The sequence below is a fragment of the Onychostoma macrolepis genome, chromosome 09 (genome assembly GCF_012432095.1).
Source record: "Onychostoma macrolepis isolate SWU-2019 chromosome 09, ASM1243209v1, whole genome shotgun sequence".
Taxonomy (NCBI): Eukaryota; Metazoa; Chordata; class Actinopteri; order Cypriniformes; family Cyprinidae; genus Onychostoma; species Onychostoma macrolepis.
In genome coordinates, this window is record NC_081163.1 from 23,339,626 (window position 1) to 23,355,653 (window position 16,028).

Sequence of the window (16,028 nt, forward strand, 5' to 3'; positions counted from 1 at the left end):
ATGAATAACTACACAAGAGAGCCTGTCCTCCAACAAAAAACGACCCTATAGGTCGTTTGTGCAAGCCCTTATTACGACCTATATTTACGTTTTAAAGTTAAGCGCCCTCTAGCGCACGTAAAAATAATGACAGTCTCGTGTTGCGTCTGTCGTCATGAAATGACGTATGACTGTCATTACCAATCAAAATGCGTGTTTATTTAAATGCAATATGTGGACTTTTTACACCGATCTCACAGTATTCGTACATATTTTACTAGGTGGCTAATTCGTACGAATGACCACACCTAACCCTACCCCTAAACCTACCCCTTACAGGAATCATGCAAAATCATGATTTTTAGTGCACATTTTATGAGCGCGTGCGTTCTCTGGGATCGGACCCATGATCGCATGATCAGTAATTACATATCATCATATAACGCAATGCTCTACCACCGAGCTACACGAAACCCGAACTATGACGCAGATAAAATTGTACAAAACATTAATATGAAAATGTCCTGTTGCCGATAGGGGCGCAATTGTAGCATACGCTCTGATGGGTCGTATTTCAGGGATTTGGACAAACGACCTATACGGGCGTATTGGTTGGAGGACAGGTTGACACAAGAACACATGATTAATGCAATATTACTCTAGTAACTACTAGTTAACTAACAAGCAACTCTGATTAATGAATTAGTAAGTAATAGTGCTTAGTTAAATATGGTAGTTCACTTTTACCTAATCAGTAACTATTATTTTTTCCATACCTACCCAAGATCTACTAAGAACTACTGTATACAGGTTGATAATTAATATAAATAATACATAAAGTATAATTCATTCTAAAGTAAAGGTCTTGGTAACCCACTAGTAATGACTCAAGTATTACCAAATTCTTCAGAAGGAATTACTAATTATTTGGATCAGTATTCTAAAGTGAAGATCATGATAACTCCCTAGTAATGACTGAAATCATTTTAAGCTTTTGAGGTTTTTGTAAAGCATTGAATAGTAATTATTGAGGTGTTACTACATCCTTCTACAGGAATTAGTCATTTTTTGGATCAGTATTCTAAAGTGAAGATCGTGATAACTCCCTAGTAATTACTAAGTCATTATACACTTTTTTTCATTTTGCTAGATTTGGTAACACTTAAATCATTAGTGGGTTACCGTTGTATTCACTTTAGAATACTGATCCAAATAATTAGTAGTTTCTTCAGAAGGATGTAGTAACACTTGAGTCATTACTATCCAAAACCTTACATATATCTCAAAAGCTCACAATGACATCAGTCAGTATTAGGAAGTTATGATGATTTTCACTTTAGAATGCTGATCCAAGTAATTAGTAGTTCATGTAGAAGGATTTGGTAATACTTTAGTCATTACTAGTGGGTTACCATGATCTTCATTTTAGAATTAATTATTCAATATGCATAATTCACATTAATTATGAAACTGTATAAAGTAGTTCTTTGGAGTTCTCAGGATATATGACAAAAAAAAAATAGTAGTTATTGGTTAGCTAATAGTGAACTAAGAGTTCTGGGAACGTTTTCTTTAGGTTATTAAAAAAAAAAAAAAAACCCTACATGGAACGTTCCTAGAACGTTCTTGTTTAGTTCCCCCAAAAAAACAAAAAACAACTGGGAACCAAATGGGAACGTTAGGGGAACGTTCTGTGTTTCTTGGGTGAATGCTAGTACTTGAGGGACGTTACTAGCCTGTTGTTTCAAATGAAATTATCCTATGGCTAGGAGATTTTGTAACTTAAATGATTGTGCCCTGGCTTCTTTGTGGCAAATTAAACTCTAAAGTAAGTTGTCCACATAGAATGACTTATCTATGCTTTCTCAGACACATTCACCAGGGTGACTAGAGAACTTGCCATTCGCATATTTGTTGGGGGGACTGATTTCGGTCAAGTTCTTTCTAGAGGAATTGTACGAGACAGTCCTCTGGTAGTTGTCACACCTTAAGAAACATGCCTCTAATATCACCACTCAACATGAAACATGGAACCTTAGGAGGACAGACATCAGAAAAGGTCCTATTCACTGTAAAACCTGACAAGTTAGGGTAACTCAAACCGTTTGAGCCTTAACAACCCAACAAGTTAGGTTAACTCAAATTGTTTGAGGAAACTGATTGCCTTAAAATTTTAAGTTGTTAAAACTAACAGTTATGAGTGCTCTGAACTTATTTCAGTTGAGTTCACTAAATAAGATATATGCCCGACAAGTCAAGGTAACTCAAACCGTTTGAGTAAACCGATTGACTTAAAAAGCCAAGTTGGGTTAACTCAAACTGTTTGAGGAAACTGATTGCCTTAAAATTTTATTTTTTTAAAACTAACAATTATGAGTGCTCTGAACTTATTTCAGTTGAGTTCAGTTAAGTGATTAATTAAGTGCTGATTGAGCATTAGTGATGAACACCTGCTGTTAACAAACACAATCACTGACAGAAAGAGAAACACAAGAACAACAACTGACTTCAGACACAGACTTAGATGAAATCAATTGAAATAAAATACATTAAATCTCAAGATCTGATTAAACAACCCCACAAACAGCATCACCAGCTCCACTTATTAATAACCAGACTGACTTTATTTCTGTCAGACATCTACAGAAGATCTTATTGAGAATTAATTAAGATTTATTTTCAATTGAAGTAACCATGTTAGAGGTCAGTGTCTGCTTTAGTTGGGCTTTTTATCCTTGACTTCTGTGTTAGTTGTTTTTTATTTTTTTTCTCTGGCTGTTGTAATCATGTGTTCCTCGAACATATTTGTTACAACTCAAAAGCCCAGAGGAAATGATCGGTAGTTGGTTGACATATATTTATAATGACAATCATCTGTAAGTGAACTGATCTCATTGAAAGTGAACATAGACTCATTGTGTGTCTAATCTCTGGTTAAATGGATGTTGTATTGATTATAGTAAAAGTGATTCTAAGAGCCAGTGATTCTGTGACAGTCAGTTAATATAAAGGACTTTCTAAACAGTTTGTCCACAAAAAGTTTTAATCTGTGGCAGAAGTTAGACTCACACAAGAATCAGCTTGTGAACCTCAACAATGGTGACCATTAAAAAAAAAAAAAAATCATGCTGCAATGCATGCTGGGTACTAGCATAGTACAAAACTCATCCATGGCTCCCAGCATGCATTGCAGCATGATTTATTTATTTTTTTAATGTCACCATTGTTGATCTCCCCTTCTATGAGTTCGCGGGGGGCCGCCCAGAGCCCGCGCTGCCAGAGCGCCTCCCAGTGCCCACGCCTTGAAGGCGCCTCCCTATCTCCGTGCTGCCAGAGTGCCGCCAAGAGTCCGCGCTGCCAGAACGCCCCCAAGAGCCCACTCCCCCTGAATGTCAGCCCAAAATTACCCCTAATTTCCCCAAGAAAATTTTGGGGGGGGCTAGTAGGGCCCATGCCATAGAGGCCGAGGTGGGGGCTGGGGCCGAGGTCTCGGAGGCAGACCCGCCATGGCCTCCCAAGCGTCCTTATCCGCCATGGCCTCCCGAGTCCCCTGACCCACCATGGCCTCCTGAGTCCCCTGATCCGCCATGGCCTCCCGAGTCCCCTGACCCGCCATGGCCTCCCGAGTCCCCTGACCCGCCATGGCCTCCCGAGTCCCGAGTAAGAAATTACTAGTCATCCAGTTTTTTAATATCAGCTATGCATTCCATTAGTTTTGCAAATTGTGTTTTGTCAGGCCGCAAAGAAATATAGACCTGAGTATCATCAGCATAACAGTGAAAGCTAACACCGTGTTTCCTAATGATATCTCCCAAGGGTAACATGTAATGCGTGAAAAGTAATGGTCCTAGTACTGAGCCTTGAGGTACTTCATACTGCACTTGTGATTGGTATGATACCTCTTCATTCACTGTCACAAATTAATGGCGGTCAGATAAGTGTGATTTGAACCATGCCAATGCACTTCCTCTAATGCGATGGTGTCAAATGTGGCGCTAAGATCCAGTAGCAGTAATAGTGAGATACAACCACGATCAGATGATAAGAGCAGGTCATTTGTAACTCAGTAATATGATACAAAATCCTGACCGGAACTCCTCACAGATACCATTTTTCTCTAAGAAAGAACATGTGATGATACTACCTTTTCTAGTAACTTTGACAGAAAAGGGAGATTCGAGATCGGTCTGTAATAATACATTCTTTGGGGTCAAGTTGTGTTTTTGGTCCCACTTTATATTAGGTGGCCTTAACTACTATGTATTTACATTTAAATTAATCATTTGGTACAATGCACTTATTGTGTACATACATGTTCTTACATTGTACTTATATTATTAATAATACCTTTATGTAATTACATCTGTAATTCATTTCTGTAATTACATTTATAATTACACTGTTGGCCTATCCCTCACACCTAAACCCACCCTTAAACCTACCCATACCACTTAACTTGTCCCTAACCTTACCCATATCCCACCTTAATAGCAGCAAAAGTGTTTTGAAATACAATATGAACACAATAAGTACATAGTTAAGGCCACCTAATATAAAGTGTGACCGTGTTTTTTTTAATGAGAGGCTTAATAACAGCCAGTTTGAAGGTTTTTGGGACATATCCTAATGACAATTAATAATATTCAGAAGAGGATCTAAGATTTCTGGAAGCACCACTTTTAGTAGCTTACATGGAATAGGGTCTAACATACATGTTGTTGGTTTAGATGATTTAACAAGTTTATACAATTCTTCCTCTCCTATAGTAGAGAATGAGTGGAATTGTTCCTCAGGAGATCTATAGTGCACTATCTGATGTGATATTGTGACTGATGGCTGCATGGTTACAATTATATATCTAATAGTATCGATCTTGGAAGTAAAGTCTTGACACATAGGAGCTGCACTCTAGCTCCACTTAGCCTTTACTGTCTAGCTGCTGAAGTCAAGCAGATGATGTGGTCTGAATGGCACTGCAGTGCTGTCACTCAATCTCTGAGGTAGCTTGGATCTAGGCAGAGGGAAAGGCTTAGCATCCTGTGATCCTTAGTGATCTGTGGAGTATGGATCCAGAGTTGATAGATGATGTCTGGACCAATCACTGTCAGTCTCCTTCCACAACCACTGAAACTCTGCTAAGACTTCTGACGACAGCTTAGGGAGGGGGAGATATGTTCTTGTTGTTGTTCACCCTCTTTTCTGGGAATCCACTTCATCAGAGGCTACCATGGCTCCATAATGTCTCTATACTCAGGGGAGGTGATGGCTATATTGAGTGAGGCCACACCTCGCAGTTCTGAATTGTCACACATCTCAGGGGACATATCTACTCTGTCTCATGAGTGCAGTCTTTGCTAAAAATCAGTGATTGAAGGAGACTAATGGGGGTGCTGGTGGATATTGAGCAGACATAAGTCGTCCTGTCAGAAAATAAGGATACTTTAATAGATTAAGGCTTGTAGTGGTATTTACAGTCATAGTACAACCCGAATTCCGGAAATGTTGGGACGTTTTTTAAATTTAAATAAAATGAAAACTAAAAGACTTTCAAATCACATGAGCCAATATTTTACTCACAATAGAACATAGAGAACATAACAAATGTTTAAACTGAGAAATTTTACACTTTTATCCACTAAATGAGCTCATGTCAAATTTGATGCCTGCTACAGGTCTCAAAAAAGTTGGCATGGAGGCAACAAAAAGGCTGAAAAAGCAAGATATTTTGAAAAGATTCAGCTGGGAGAACATCTAGCAACTAATTAAGTTAACTGACATCAGGTCTGTAACATGATTAGCTATATAAGGGATGTCTTAGAGAGGCAGAATCTCTCTGAAGTAAAGATGGGCAGAGGCTCTCCAATCTGTGAAAGAGTGTGTAAAAAAATTGTGGAATACTTTAAAAACAATGTTCCTCAACTTCAAATTGCAAAGGCATTGCAAATCTCATCATCTACAGTGTATAACATCATCAAACGATTCAGAGAACCTGGAGAAACCTCTGTGTGTAAGGGACAAGGCCGAAGACCTTTGTTGGATGCCCGTGGTCTTCGGGCCCTCAGATGACACTGCATCACTCATCAGCATGATTCTGTCATTGACATTACTAAATGGCCCAGGAATACTTCTAGAAACACAATCCAGTCGGTAAACACAATCCGCAGTGCCCTCTGCAGATGCCAGCTAAAGCTCTATCATGCAAAAAGGAAGCCATATGTGAACATGGTCCAGAAGCGCCGTCGTGTCCTGTGGGCCAAGGCTCATTTCAAATGGACTGTTTCAAAGTGGAAAAGTGTTCTGTGGTTAGACGAGTCCAAATTTGACATTCTTGTTGGAAATCACGGACACCGTGTCCTCCAGGCTAAAGAGGAGGGAGACTTTCCAGTGTGTTATCAGCGTTCAGTTCAAAAGCCAGCATCAGCAGGTTTTAGAGCAACATGCTCCCCTCTAGACGACGTGTATTTCAGCAGGGCAATGCAAAACCACATACTGTAGCTATTACAACAGCATGGCTTCATATTAGAAGAGTCCAGGAGCTGAATTGGCCTGCCTGCAGTATAGATCTTTCACCTATAGAGAACATTTGGTGAATCATTATACAAAAAATACGTCAAAGACGACCATGAACTCTTCAACAGCTGGAAACCTATATCAGGCAAGAATGGGACCAAATTCCAACACCAAAACTCCAGAAACTCATAACCTCCTTGCCCAGACGTCTTCAAACTGTTTTGAAAAAAGAGGAGATGCTACACCATGCCCCATGCCCCCGTCCCAACTATTTTGAGACCTGTAGCAGGCATCAAATTTGAAATGAGCTCATGTACTGGATGGAAGTGTAAAATTTCTTAGTTTAAACATTTGTTATGTTATCTATGTTCTATTGTGAATAAAATATTGGCTCATGTGATTTGAAATTCTTTTAGTTTTCATTTTATTCAAATTTTAAAAAACGTCCCAACATTTCTGGAATTTGGGTTGTACTTGGTTAAGTGAACAATCATAGTTCGAGTAGCAGAGGGTACGGCAGAGTAGTATAGAGTGGAGTGGAGAATGGTTAGGAGTATTATTATAAACAGTGTTATGTTGTGTAAGTCACTATATGCATTCATAGTGGTAGTCAGGTACATGGCAAAAGGGCTACACTTTAAAAATCCTGTTGTTTTTACTGGCACCTGTGGTTGGCAGAATAATTCTATAAAAATACAGCAAAAATGTAAACATATTTAAGAAAGGCAAGCACATTTCTTACACAATGGTAATTTAAAATGCTTTACATAAAAAGGAATTAAAATAATCGTAAAATAAAAACAACAGGTACATAATAAATATAAAAAACATACATAACAAATAAAAATAACAATAAAAGCAAAGAATACATTCTCAGCTAAACAGATGTGTTTTGAGTCTGGATTTAAATGTGGCCACTGTTTTAGCACATCTGACTTCTTCTGGGCTGAGCTCAGGCAAGGGAACCCAGAAGGGTTCACTCACCTGGCTTTGAGTGAACACTTGGTATTTCTATCTAACGTGATCTGAGTGGTCTGCTAGTTTTCTATTCAATGAGCATATTTGTAATGTTTTAAGGTCCTGGACTATTTAGTTATTTATAAACAAGTTTAAATCATTTAAAATCAATTCTTAATGTAACTGGAACCCAGTGTAAAGATAGGCTAAGATTTTCTGGTTCTATTCAAGAAAAAATCCTGGCAGCAGTGTTCTATATTAACTGCATCTGTCTTTATGGTCTTTTTCTGAAGACCAGTGGGGAGTCCATTACAATAGTCCACCCTTCTGGTGATAAAGGCCTACAATTCTCCAAGTGTTTACTGGAAACAAAATGCAAGATTTTTAAGATGATAATATGCTGATTTAGTAATTTGTCAGAGGGAGTCAATGGGGCTGTCATTAGGTGACAAGGCTAGGTAAATCTGTTTTACAAAACAACCTGTAAATTTTACAGTTTAAAATTGTAAAAATGAATGAATGAATGAATGAATAAATGAATAAAATAAATAAATACATACATACAGTACATACATACATACATACTATACATACACAAACAAACCACTCCTTTTCTGATGTTCTCACAACATCAACCATGGCCATATTGAAGTGTCTGGTCCAAACAAGACTTCAGCTGTGGTGGACAATTTATCTGGTCAAAAATGTTGTGAGTACAAAAAAAAAAAAAAACTTACCTAGTATGTGGAATGCATTTTATAATCTGAAAGACATAGACTTATTTCTTTAAGTTCTATACTGTCAAAACAATCAACACAACTATCAGAACAGGATTTTATTTCACCATACAACACCACAAAATGGCTTAATTAAACAGAGACAATTTTATATAAAAAATATATGAATGATTTATTATTATTAATAATAATAATAAATATTGACATTTGTCAATATATTGAATAAATTAGAGTATTCTTGGAAATTAATTGTTCTCACACCATGGTCCGCAATTTAATAATTGCAAATAAATAAATCAAAAATATTATTAGTTAAAAAAAAAAAAATAAATAACAGTTTTTTTTAACATGTAATAAAATTATTTATTTATTTATGTATGTATGTATGTCTGTATGTCTGTATGTATTTATCCATCCAAATATCAATCTGTTCATCTTTTTTCTCAGCCTTAAAGTGTGTATGTCACTTGTGTGTAAACCACACCTGTGAGACAGAGGCAGAAGGAGCATGTTGGAACTCAGTAATGCTCATAAATGGGAAGGAGGAGGCCGTGAAGTCTTGCCTGTCCCCATCAGAGCTCAAGGGTCAGGTGTTCTGCTACAGCTCCCGAAACGTCTCCAAACGCAATTGCTGCTTTACAGACTTCTGCAACAATGAGACGCTACACCTCAATCCAGGTATGACAGACCATTTGCACCTCATTCTTAAAGGGGTCATCGGATGCAAAATTCACTTTACAAGTTGTTTGAACATAAATGTGTGTTGGAAGTGTGTGTACACATCAATCCTTTAATGATAAAAATCCACCCAGTGTTTTTTTTTTTTTTAAATCCCTATTTTAAATAGCCCTTTCTCAAATCAGGCTGTTCTGTGACTCTTGTCAGAATGGCATAGTTCTGTACAGGCCGCTCCCACGATAGTTGATTGACAAGGCCATCTGATAGATCAGGTCTGATCTCTTAGACCTGCCCTGAGTGAACTGTGAGCTCAATCTGACTTTGCTGCAGTTGGAACAAACTGCTGGTTCATCTGGCCAGAGGAGAACTGGCCCCCTTACTGAGCCTGCTTTCTCTCAAGGTTTTTTTCTCCATTCTGTCACCGATGGAGTTTTGGTTCCTTGCCGTTGTCGCCTCTGGCTTGCTTAGTTGGGGACACTCAATTTCCAGCGATATCGTCGACTTGATTGCACAGATACTAATTCAACTGAACTGAGCTGGACGATGATATCAGTGAATTCAATAATGAAATGCCTTTAAGTGAAAATTGAGTGTTTAATCTTGTTATTTTACATTATTGACACTATTTTTCTATTTTGATATTGGAAAGTTGCTTTGACACAATCTGTATTGTTAAAAGCGCTATATAAATAAAGGTGACTTGACTTGACTTGAGCTGTCCGCCATTGTGTCGACTTCAGTGCAGGGGAAGACAAGATGTCTCCGATTAAGCAATTGAGGCGTTTTGTTGTTGGATGTAATGAATATAGCAGTCGTCATTTACTTCCGACATCTGAGCCGCTGAAGATGCAGAGGATTAATGTTACTTTCGTTTTGAAGGGAATGCGCCAATCCCCGATCTGCCTAAATGCGTCTATGTTTGCCCGAATCATTCGTGATCCAGCTTCATCTACAGAAGAAGTGAGTATAAGGGTTTTTTATGAATCTTTGTAAATCGCCTTTCCTAATAATGTGCTAATTAGCCAGTTTCGCGGCTGAAGTTTACAGTCTGCTCGTCACCCCACGCAAGAGAGGGGTGGGCTGCACAGAGCTCATTAGCATTAGCAACATGGACTAGAATGGCTTGCTGAAAACAGAGCTGATTTTGACAGGGTAAAAAAATTTGTTTTTTACACTACCATTGAGAAATTTTAACCAAATTATGTTATAGACTTGTCATTAAGACCCTAAAGAATCATATCAACTTGTGGAAAATGGGCATCCGATGACCCCTTTAAATTGTAGGGTTCTAAAGAGTGCTATATAGCAGTAAGTATTTTGGTAACACTTTACATTAAGGTTCCCTTTATAAAGGGTTTATAAAGGTGTTAATAAATGACTAATAACTCACTTACAAATGCATTATAAATCATTGATAAGCAGTTATAAATGCATGAGTAAAAAAAGGTGATTTTAATGCAATACCTGCCAAATAGTGAGCCATTTTTAACTCAAATGTTATATATGCTTAACAAATATATTTATTCATACTTATTTCACCCAAAACCAGATTCCTGATTTATTTCATGATGCAGTAAAAATGTACTATTATAGCAAGACTGAAGGGTGTTGTATTTATGGTTTTCTCATTTATATCTCATGACTCGTGTCACTTTTCTTACTATATTTCTTACCAGAATCTACTCTGTACCTTACCCATGATTTTCCGTAAAAGTTCATGATGCCTATCCACAGCAATGATTAGAAACGGATATATTTTGTTTATCAAGATGAAATTATCATCTTGATTTTTATTTTTGGGGAAAAATCATAAAAGCACAATCATGACTTGATGAGATATTAATATTGAAAAATTTAATTCCAATATTACCTGTGAAGCTTAATGTACAGAACCATTTATTAATGATTTATAAACGTGCATCTTAATGTAAAGTGAACATCTGTGAACCATTTATTAATGAGTTATAAACGTTAATAACGTCTAAAAATGAACCTTAGTGTAAAGTGATCACCTGTGAACCATTTATTAATGAATTATAAATGTTATTAAACTGTGAAAGTGAACCTCAATGGAAAGTGAACACCTGTGAACCTTTTTTTTTTTTGTTATCAAATTTTTATTTATTTTCATACACGACATCATAACATTCATTCAAAACAAACAAAACAAAACAACAGACATATAATCAATACTTTAAAGGTCCAGTCAAAAAGGAGAGAGAGAGGGGGGGAAAAAAATAATTCCTTTATATAATCCAGTATGTTAAAGAAAAAACCCTGCCACGCATCAATAGTAGAAGGCTTGGCCCCATTAATTTGCGATGTTGTACATTCACAAGTCACTATTTTCAGGAGGCTATGGATCCAATATGTTTTTCCACATGTGCGGTGTATACCAGTTCTGGTTTATTGTCTTCTTCGCAGCTGTAAAACCAGCAAACAACATTCTCTTTTGTATTAAGCTCATACAGAGACCACAATCATCATTAAGAAGACAAAAACTTGGGTTAGCAAAGCAATCATTTTGTAGTCAGGAGGATAAAACCAGGTTTACATGTGTCCATAGATTAATGACAATAGGACACTCCCAAGACATATGAAGAAAAGTACCTGATGATGCAGTATTACATATATGGCAGTTAAAATTTGGTTGTAGTTTCATTTTGAATCTTTTGTAAGGAGTTATGTATGCTCTATGAATGACTTTGAAGTGAATAAGACGATGAGCCAAGTTTTTAGATGTTAAGCTGAGGTTAGATCACACTCTCTCCCAGTCTACAGATAAATTAAGGTCAGATAATTCCCTATTCCAAATAGACTTAATAGAAAGAGGTTTTGTAATGCAATCAATAATTTTATTATATATTAAGGAAACAGATGGCTGACCAGAAGATGGTGCAATCCAATCCCGCATAGGATGAGAGGAAATGGGAGATGTCCAAGGAAATCCATACGCTTTGAGAGCAGAACATAATTGAAGAAAGACAAAATATGCGGATGCTGATGAACAAAATTTAGTTCTTAATGTCTGAAATGAACAAAGGCCCTGGTTATCATATATATCACTGCACGTGTTTACGCCTAAAGAAGACCAAGAGGGTTGGACAAATGGATGATTTCCGCATACAAAATTAAAATTGTGCCATAAAGGTGTACTGTTACAAAATTTGAAGGGTCCTCCTATCAGACGTTCATCATTTTTTTCCCCTGTGCTAGTAAATAAAATATCTTGGAGTCTATTTGGTTTAACCTTGTCAGCTTCAATCACTCTCCATGAAACTTTCGATTGAGGAGCAACCCAATTATAAAGAGACTTAAGTTGGAACGACCAATAATACAATTCAAAATTTGGTACAGCCAGTCCTCCTGCACATACAGGTGCTGGTCATATAATTAGAATATCATCAAAAAGTTGATTTATTTCACTAATTCCATTCAAAAAGTGAAACTTGTATATTATATTCATTCATTACACACAGACTGATATATTTCAAATGTTTATTTCTTTTAATTTTGATGATTAGAGCTTACAGCTCATGAAAGTCAAAAATCAGTATCTCAAAATATTAGAATATTACTTAAGACCAATACAAAGAAAGGATTTTTAGAAATCTTGGCCAACTGAAAAGTATGAAAATGAAAAGTATGAGCATGTACAGCACTCAATACTTAGTTGGGGCTCCTTTTGCCTGAATTACTGCAGCAATGCGGCGTAGCATGGAGTCGATCAGTCTGTGGCACTGCTCAGGTGTTATGAGAGCCCAGGTTGCTCTGATAGTGGCCTTCAGCTCATCTGCATTGTTGGGTCTGGTGTCTCTCATCTTTCTCTTGACAATACCCCATAGATTCTCTATGGGGTTCAGGTCAGCGAGTTTGCTGGCCAATCAAGCACAGTAACACTATGGTCATTGAACCAGCTTTTGGTACCTTTGGCAGTGTGGGCAGGTGCCAAGTCCTGCTGGAAAATGAAATCAGCATCTCCATAAAGCTTGTCAACAGAAGGAAGCATGAAGTGCTCTAAAATTTCCTGGTAGATGCCTGCGTTGACTGTGGACATCAGAAAACACAGTGGACCAACACCAGCAGATGACATGGCAGCCCAAATCATCACTGACTGTGGAAACTTCACACTGGACTTCAAGCAACATGGATTCTGTGCCTCCACTCTTCCTTCAGACTCTGGGACCTTGATTTCCAAATGAAATGTAAAATTTACTTTCACCTGAAAAGAGGACTTTGGACCACTGAGCAACAGTCCAGTTCTTTTTCTCCACAGCCCAGGTAAGATGCTTCTGACGTTGTCTCTGGTTCAGAAGTGGCTTGGTAGCCCTTTTCCTGAAGACGTCTGAGCGTGGTGACTCTTGATGCACTGACTCCAGCTTCGGTTCTCTCCTTGTGAAGCTCTCCCAAGTGTTTGAATCGGCTTTGCTTGACTGTATTCTCAAGCTTGCGGTCATCCCTGTTGCTTGTGCACCTTTTCCCACCCAAATTCTTCCTTCCAGTCAACTTTGCATTTAATATGCTTTGATACAGCACTCTGTAAACAGCCACACCTTTCAGTAATGACCTTCTGTGACTTACCCTCTTTGTGGAGGGTGTCAATGTTCGTCTTCTGGATCATTGCCAAGACAGCAGTCTTCCCCATTATTGTGGTTTCAAAGAACAAGAGATACCCAGAATTTATACTGTAGGGATGGTCATTTATTCAAACTCAAATGTAAATATTCTAATATTTTGAGATACTGATTTTTGACTTTCATGAGCTGTAAGCTCTAATTAACAAAATTAAAAAAAAATAAACATTTGAAATACATCAGTCTGTGTGTAATGAATGAATATAATATGCAAGTTTCACTTTTTGAATGGAATTAGTGAAATAAATCAACTTTTTGATGATATTCTAATTATATGACCAGCACCTGTATAGGATGTTGTATTGTGGTAAGTTTGATTATATCGTTCCAGATAAATTGAGAAAGTATGGAGTTGAAGTCTCTTTAAGGAGTCTCCTTAAAGTAACCTGGAGGGGGAGAAAGTGGTAGCATAGAGAAAAGAAAGTTAAACTGAAGTAACAAATTCATCTTAACTGTGGAGATTCTTCCTTGAAGAGAGACTTTAAGATTCTTCCATCTTTGAATGTCATTTTTGACCTTAACTAGAATACTATTCAAATTGTCTCTGGCAAACTTATGGATGCTTTTATATATGATAATGCCCAAATAGATGAAAGAGTCCTTAATAGGGATAAATGAGGGAATAGAAGAATTCACCTTAACATAGTTAATTGGCATTAAAGTAGATTTGCTCCAATTTATTTTGTATCCACATAAGCAACTGAAATGATCAAATTCCTTAATTATACTAGAGACTGAAACATCAAAGTGGTCTAAATATAGAATAATATCATCAGCGTACAATGAAATACTGTGATTATGATCATGAATCTTAATCGATACTTCAGATTTCCTGATGGCTTGTGGTAAGGGTTCAAGAGATAAGCAAAACAATAAGGGGGAAAGCGGACATCCCTGCCTCGTTCCTCGCTGTAAAGGGAACGGGGGTAATATTACCAGTCAAGACTGATGCTGCAGGTGAGTGGTATAATGTCTTAATCATAGAAATGAAATGTTCACCGAAGCCGAAACATTGTAGAACTGCCTACATATAGTTCCACTTTAGCCTGTCAAAGGCTTTTTCTGCATCAAGTGAAAAGAACCTCACAAGGGCTCGGATGAGAGTCTGCAAAGTCAAGAATATGAAAGAATCGACGCATATTGTCAGACGCATTGTTCCTCTTGATAAAACCGGTTTGGTCCTCCTTGATCAAACTATGAATTACCTTCTCCATACGAGAAGCAAAAACTTTAGCATATATTTTTAGATCACATGGGGTAAGTGATATCGGTCTGTAGCTGGAACAATCTAATCTTTCCCTTTTTTAAGAAGTAATGATATCAATGATGTTTTTTGATCTCTATGAAATACATCATGTTTAATTGCAAAATTAAATGAATTAAGCAAAAGTGTCCCTACCAAATCCCAAATTTCCAAATATAATTCAGGGGGGAGACCATCTAGACACGGCGATTTGCCCTTTTGAAGGCTTTTTAGAAAGACGTGGAGCTCCTCCAAACTTAATGGGGCCTCCAAAGATTCTTTATCCACCTGTGAGATTCGAGGCAATTCTAATTTATCTAAATACTGCTTACAAATTGGTTCATCAAAATATATTTCGGCTTTATACAGATTTGTATAAAATCCTTTAAATATGTCGTTAATTGCTGCAGGGTTCGTGGTGACCTGACCATCCTATGATTTTATTGCGCTAATATATGCCTTAGACTCACATTCTTTCAGCCTAAGGGCCAGTAGGTGACTAGGTCTCTCTGATTTGAAATAATATTTTTGCCCAGTCCTATGTAAGATAAATTCCGCATTTGAGTGTGAAAGTAAATCATATTCTTCATTTAAAGAGGACAGCTGTGTAGCCTGTTGCTCAGTAAAATGTTGTTTTTGTAGGTTATTGGATTCAGCAATGGGTAAGGAGTCAATAGAGGTGAGTAGAGTCTTGGATACTTGATGTTATGGAGAATGGATAAACTGACGTGGCTTGTATCTTGCCAGGAACTCGTGGATGCTGAGGAGAAGCACACACCCCAGACTGCTGGAGGAGGAGAGAGTGGATGATCCACAGAATGGAGCAGACGATGGGGATCCAGGGAAACAGCGATGGAGACAACCGGAGGTAAGTACACAAACAGGTTAGTATCAGGTAAGTAGTAGGCGAAGAGTAATGAGAGTCCACTTCGTAAAGACGAGATCAGACAATTGACTGGAGTGGGGTGTGTGCTTAAGTAGTGCTGGGGTGATTGGATGCCAATGAGGTGCAGGTGCACTGAATTAATACTCAGGTGATTGGGATCGCTGTGATGGATTGATGGTGGAGCCTGGCTGATCTGTGACATTACGCCCCTCTCCACGGCCCGCTCCTGAGGGCCAAGGGACCCGACGGCATGGTGGTCTACCTCTGGCTCTGGGTACTGGTCGATCTGGAAAGTTGGAATGGAATTCCTCAATGAGCGTTGGATCCAGAATGTCATTCTTGGGAACCCATGACCTCTCCTCGGGGCCGTAACCCTCCCAATCTACGAAGTACTCCAGACGACC

The 16,028-nt window shown here is 37.9% G+C and overlaps 1 protein-coding gene across 3 annotated transcripts in view; it reads left to right on the plus strand.

Moving 5' to 3' along the window:
* LOC131546926 (TGF-beta receptor type-1) overlaps positions 1 to 16,028 on the plus strand; it is a 118,675-nt gene that overhangs the window by 17,338 nt on the left and 85,309 nt on the right. For all 3 annotated transcript variants that reach the window (XM_058787062.1, XM_058787065.1, XM_058787063.1), the window contains one exon: positions 8,631 to 8,861. In XM_058787062.1, the coding sequence (XP_058643045.1) occupies positions 8,631 to 8,861 (231 nt within the window). The remainder of the gene's footprint in view (positions 1 to 8,630; positions 8,862 to 16,028) is intronic.